This window comes from Thamnophis elegans, chromosome Z (assembly GCF_009769535.1).
Source record: "Thamnophis elegans isolate rThaEle1 chromosome Z, rThaEle1.pri, whole genome shotgun sequence".
Classification (NCBI taxonomy): Eukaryota; Metazoa; Chordata; class Lepidosauria; order Squamata; family Colubridae; genus Thamnophis; species Thamnophis elegans.
The window spans coordinates 104773070-104779828 of NC_045558.1; the positions used below are offsets into that span (position 1 = coordinate 104773070).

At 37.8% G+C, this 6759-nt stretch overlaps 1 protein-coding gene across 2 annotated transcripts in view; it reads right to left on the reverse strand.

Annotated features, from left to right (window-relative positions):
* MPP2 (membrane palmitoylated protein 2) overlaps positions 1 to 6083 on the reverse strand; it is a 39858-nt gene extending 33775 nt beyond the window's left edge. For both annotated transcript variants that reach the window (XM_032237497.1, XM_032237496.1), the window contains exons 1-2: positions 5967 to 6083; positions 1282 to 1434 (exon numbers count right to left, since the gene is read on the reverse strand). In XM_032237497.1, coding sequence (XP_032093388.1) covers positions 1282 to 1434; positions 5967 to 6083 — 270 coding nt within the window. The remainder of the gene's footprint in view (positions 1 to 1281; positions 1435 to 5966) is intronic.
* Positions 6084 to 6759: the final 676 nt, after the last annotated feature.

Genomic DNA, 6759 nt, shown 5'->3' on the forward strand with positions numbered 1-6759 from the left:
TTATGAAAATATATGTGCATAGATTCAAATTCAGAATTGGGGGTTACAACTTTAGTACCATGATAGAGAGAAGGACCAAGCTGAGTAGCTTGTTGTTGAAGTGCTAAATATTGACAGACAATTCAAGATCTTCTGACTTCTATTATGAATCTTTTTTAAAAGCCAGATGACAACTGAACAGTGGTTCAAGCAGAGTATAAGTTAGGTCACACAGCCATCCTAAAGAGATTTAAACATATCCAATGGGAGCAGAGAGAACAAGTGACAAAGTATACAGTGCAACAACATGACATAAGTGAGAAGGGGGAGAGCTTGCATCATGAAGTCACCATGCATATTTCATCCTTTTGGCATCATCATGGTTAAACATGGACCCTTATGAACAGACCACGTTAAAAAGAACTGAAGCATATCTAGCTCTCCATACACATTCATCTCTAATGAGCTGCAAGGCACTTTACTCAGAGAAAGGTGTGGTTGAAATTTACTAATAATAAATCTGCTCTAAAGTTTTTATAACAATATTTTAAATTACACACTTACCAGATAATAAACAATCTATAAAAAATCTCTTCAGCTACATAAATCTAGCCAACTCCTTTAAACATATATAAAACAAATAGTTGCAATATAACATTTGTCAATGAACAGGCATGTATAAATGATACAACCTGAAGTTACATAAAAGTGATACTTCTTCTTAATTCAGCACCTGGGTGGGAAAACATGCAATTGCCACTGAAGAGAATGTTGTAAATGCAGGTCATTAACCACTTTGATCATCCAGATGTTTCAGATTTTTTTTTTAAAAAAGGCACTAGTCTGGTATTCTTTCTTATAAAATCCCAGCAAACGAAATGCTGCAGTAAGTTGCAATTCCCAACTCAATGATAGACAATGCTAACACCCTCAGTTTAGTACGAAACACAATGGCTAGTATTCATTGCTTTCTGTCCCCTTTTTATTTCCCTCTGATTAATACATATACAGATGTAAACTTTTTGAATAAACTTTGGGGACAAAATCTAGGAGGTTTTTAAGCAGGAACAGAAGTCTTCTAAATGTAATAAAATTCCAAGAGAGTCCCCTGTGAGATTATGAAGTCCAGAATCTACATTTGCCTAGTTGCACCATTTTTGTTCCTTATCCTGCCAAGACAGTGCCAAATACTCTACAAACAAATCAACAAAGCATATAAAAATTCTGGAATTCTCTCTCTCTTTCTGCTCCCCAATTTTCTCTCCCCCCCCCTTTCCTCCCCAGCAAGGTTCCCCCTCCTACCTGAAAATGGGGCTCCTGGAGGATGCGGGCCAGTTCAGCTGCTGTGCTATCTTGCTGAGCAATGTGTGTGATGTCTTTAAGTATCTCCTGGACCAGCTCCAAATTGTTGTCCCGCACAGCCTCCAGCTTTGTCTCCTCCAGCCGCTCATGAGCCTGCAAGGTGGATGGGGAAAGGGCAAAGAAGAAGGGATTAAAGGGACACATAAACAGATTAACCCATGCTAACCCTTTGTCCTCCTACTACAGACTTGTGTCCTGGCAGATAATGTAAGGATATTAAGTTATGTTCCTTGGGTTCCTTAAAAATTACAAGATCACCACTTTAAGGTTTGTTGATTTTTGTTTTAATAAGCATAAAAGGCTTATAGACATCTCTAGAGTTAAATAGCTTTACACAGTGGGTGCCCGTCAAGCTTTGTCAAGTCTTTCTGAAGACAAAGACTGGGCTGTGCATGTTATAAAGAAAAAGAAACCAAGTAATTACTCTTCTGTATGGAAACACACAACCCACTTGCTCAGAAACACAGCAAGGGGAACAGTGAGACAACTGAGAGCTTTTCCTGGACCTCGGTGGCATGTAGCCAGAAATCAAACAGGTCTTTGCTGTATGAAAGATGAATAGCTGCTCTAGATAAGCCTCAAGCAGGGAAACAGACACAAAAGAGAAGGAGCTAAAAATAATAGACTGGCAAATAGAGGCTTAGCTTCACTCATGGAAATGGGGGGAGGGTAAAAAGAGCAGGCTTCATATGAATCCAATCTCACTTCTGGGAACCATTTTCGTTGCCAGAATCAGTGCAGGAATACACTGAAGTGGAATGATGCTGCACTTATTTGGCTGAATAAAGACCAATTCTTCATTCCAACCATATAATGCTGGAAGATTAGGAAATTGATCGCCTAAAACACACATAGGGTATCATTTTGTCAGAACGGTTTCATTATTTTTAATAGGAAAATTCCTGGGATGGGCTTAGAGTCTTCTAAGCCAGTAATTCTAGCAGTTTTAAGATGTGTGGACTTCGACTTCCAGCATGCTGGCAAGTTGAATTCCATATATCTTAAAAGTTGCTGAGGTTGAGAAACACTAGTGTGTAGGCTATTGACTTCTTTGGGATGAGGATGGATGCCGTGAAGATTTAGGAGCTCGGGGCCTGCACAGCCAACATGAACATGTTCCATGTAATCTCTACCCTGATTCACAGTGGTAGCCAGATGATAAATTCAGACTTCATCTCAGAGTAGTTGGCATGTAATCTGAAAATCGAAGATGTAATTGTGAATTATTTGCCATATTTGGATCACTTTCCATCACCCCTGCTAATATTTGAAAGATCAAAGGAGTAATTAAATAGTCCATCCCTAAAGCCTCATGGACTGAGACAGATTTTATGAGGCCTCAGGGGTTTCACTAGCAATTCAGCAGATCAAACTCTGAAATGGCTTCTCTCTTTTTGCTTATTCTGAGAAGCTGCTTGGTTTATCAAATGAAAGGAAGTTTGGAAGTGAGCTTGACTGAACATGGGCTAAAGTTCATGTTCAAGCTTACAATGTGACTCTCTCTCTCTCTCACACACACACACACAGAGAGAGAGAGAGAGAGAGAGAGAGAGAGGAGAGAGAGAGAGATCATTCAGACAGACTCTTTTTGAAAGGGTTTAAAATGCTTCTTTCCAGGTTTCATGTCGCACTGCAATTTAAGAGATAAACTGTCAACTATCCCTTGATTGTTTATATTTATTCTCCTTTGCACTTCTTTCCCAGCTTCCTCACAACATACACAAATGTCTGCTTGAAGAAGCTGAGTGAGTTCATCCCACAGTGAAGTGTCAGTGTGCTGATGATATGCAAATATTCGTTTCTACTCCAGGTTAAACTACCAAATGCAAGAAGGGCCTTAGATCAGTTGTCTGAAGTCTGTGAAGAATTGAATGGGAAGGAAGAGGCTTAAGTTGAATCTCTGCAACGTGGGTGTTGTTTATTTCAAAACCAAATGGCTTTCTCCCAGCTCAGCTGTGCCACTGGATGTGGTGTCACTCTCCTTAAAAAAGCAACCACATATTTGAGAGTACTGCAAAACTCAGGGGTACTGTTTGGAAGCCATAGCTGGCAGATTCTGAGGATGAGTGAGCTGGAATTGGAAGCCTTGGTGGAAATAAGCATACTCCCTCGTTACTGATTAGAGTACAATAACATAGTCAAGTTGAGGCTGTATCTGAAGACTGCATAAAACCTGGCCTTTAATACAACTCCCCCCCCCCAAAAAAAAACTTTACAGCCATAGAACACTGATTCTGTTGTGATTACCAACAGGCTTCTGAGTACAGTTCAAATGTCTGGTTTTTAACCCATTAAAAACTACCATCTTTTTCAGGCAGAGTTGATCTAACCAGTCTGATAATTCTGAGCCAGGGGTATTGAGGGTTCCTCCAGGAAACATGGGGGACATGGGATAATTTTTTTCCTTTCCTTTTTTCTCCTTTGGAGTAGCCTACCCCTTGATTTTCCCCCTTTCTTGATAGTCTTTAGAAAGGCATTCATGTTTTTAATTTTGAATTGTAAGCATTGATGCTGGAATAACAGACATCAGGGTGGCTGATGATTTTATTAAGTTTTATCAGTGTTTTGCTTTTACTTTATTGATTTTATGTATGATGCTGTAAATCATTGGGAGTCTTCTTAGGGAGAGCAGTATACAAAATCTGGAATAAATATATTCTCTATATATGTTTACTTACAAAAAGGTTTTAAAATTGTATTGGAACAAAATATTTGTACTTAGTATGTTTCCACATTAACACCAGAATGATACTTTTCTTCAGAAAAGGCAGGCGGGATGTTACTCAGTCTTGACAACATTGGTGGAAAATTCTGGAAGCTGAAATCCACACATCTTAAAGTTGCCAAGGTTGAGAAATACTGGCCTAAAGAATTCAGGCTGATAGGTTAAGAATTACAAACATTCTTTTAAAGCCCACCAATACATGAACTGCTGCTTGCCTTCCACCATGCATTATTTATATGAGTTTATTTTTCTTTCATTATATTGTATTTCCTATGGGTTCTAATAAGTGCAAATCTGGGGACGTTAATTACTGGAAGCAAGAAGGGCAGAAATGAATAATGGAAAAAGAGGGAGAGACAACAATTCATTTCTAATTGTTTCTTGGCCAGGAATCATCCAGTTTGCTTGAAAGTTTATCTTAAGAAAGTAGAACTAGTATGAACTAATAATATCTCTCCAAATTTTGCTAAATTATAGCTCCAGCAGTCCCAACTAGCCTATTTAATGGTGAAAACTGCTAAAAATCGTAACAGATGGTCATAAATTCCATTCTAATCTTAATTGTAATATTGGTAGCAAATTGAAATTCAGAGTTCTCACTCAAGATACAAAAGACCACTTTCAAATTACTCTACTTCAGACACATTTTGTGAAGACTTAGCTCTCTGGAAAAGGCTCTAATGTTTGGAAAGATAGAAGGAAAGAGAACTGGATAGACAGCAGCAAGGTGGATGTGCTAGTTACAGTGTGAAGAGCACACCATTGGAAGACTTGGAAGAACAGACTGTTCACAGAAAAACTTTACCTTTGTGATTGCTAGAAATAAAAAATGATGGCACACAATCACTTCATCAATCAATTATGAGCCAACATTCAGGATGGTAGAAGAGGAAAATGATAGTTTATCAAATGTACTGTAGCTACCTACTCCAATAGACTCTAGACATCTTACAAGATATAAAATTAAAATATTTTAAAACATAAAACAAAACAGCATGGACTAAAACCATACCAAATGATTTGGCTGATCTCAAAAAAACCAAGATTTGGTTAGTACTTGGTTGGGAGCCCATCAAGAATTCACAGGCTATAAAATAAACTAAGTCTAAAACAGACCCCAGGAGAAGGCAATGGCAAACCATTTCCATATGGTTGCCAACAAACTAGAAGTAGTGCAGCTGTTGGTACTATCCATCCAGTTATTGAAGCTTCACTAAAGTTACAAATAAATAAAATTATGCTAGTAAATGTTGGGAATCTAATGGTAAATATTGAAGATGCCAGGAAGGAACAGAAAGAAGTGATGGAGCAAGTATTAAAAGGCAAGCAAGAATCAATAGTCTTTCTTAGTGTGAAGGAAAGATTTAGATAAAATTAGGAAGAATTTCTGAAACATTACAGAAATTTTCCAGGAGAGAAGGAAGAAAGGGGATACTGCAGAATCACCAATCTGGGATCATCCAGGATTCTTTGAATTCTTTGAAACTCTTATTTAAACATGATTTTGCATAGGGACAGTACATTATAACTTTTTTTGTTCCAAGAAGTAGGTTTCTTTGTTTTGTTATTCACATTTTCCTGGTTGGTCCTGCCACTGAGAATAGATTCTACAGCTGTAAATAGTGCTTGTTCAGTAAGCAGCTATCAAAGTTAATAATTCTTTTCATAAAGTGGAATGGACTTGATTTTTTTTAATGAATAAAAGATACAAATTTATTCATGAGGAAGGAAGGATAGAGGAGGGACAAAGGAACAGAGGAAATTGTCAACTAAACTATTTAGAAAAATGTGTTATGGTCAAGACCAAGAAAGAGTAAGTGATGTTGTGGAAGGGAGTGGAACTGAAGGTGCAGGTTTTGCTCAGCTACAATCCCGTCCCTGGCTACCCATTTAACTGTACCTTAGCCAATGACCTTACTATTGGACTCTCCATGAGGCCACGGAGAAAGATGAGATCCAGATCTCCAGCTCCCATGGAATTGGGGAGGTCACCGAGGTTGTCCAGGACCTGCTGCATAGCTGTGTAGAGAAATGATAGTACTAATATTAGTCTTATTAAAATAAAAATAGTGAAAAACAGAGAGTTCGTCTATCCACTCTAACCTTTCAAGAGACTGAAAAGGAGATGAAAAATAACAGGTCTTGTATATGTAGAACAGGGATGAAACCACACAAGCAGTAGAAAACAAGTGGAAGTAATTCTTAGAAATATGTATGGTGGGAAGGAAGAGTTATACAATTTTTATAAATATTTATGAGTCACTCATTCACAAATACTCAGTCTCTTCTTATAAGTTACCAGTCAACAGCATTGTTCAGAAATCACTAGTACTAAGAAAAGAAGGCAATTTGTGATTATCTTTTTTTCCCCCCCTCTGAGCAGCACTTCAGGATTTTTCAAAGAAATTGCACTTCTTTTCTTCAGGTTTTTCCAGAATGATTCTCAAGTACTACAGGGTCACTTCAAGAACTGCTGCAGAGAAAGATGCCTTTGTGCTTAGATTATAAAATAAATTCCCTATTGAATGAAGATCAGAACTTTTTCCTTGCTAATCTCAGTCTAATGCTTTCACTGATGCATCACACTGTCTCTAAAAGTCATGTTTTTCTAATTAAATTAACTAGCCGAATGAATGAAAACCTAACATTTTGGGATATAGTTCATCTCAACATGTTCCCTTAACTTCTGTTGC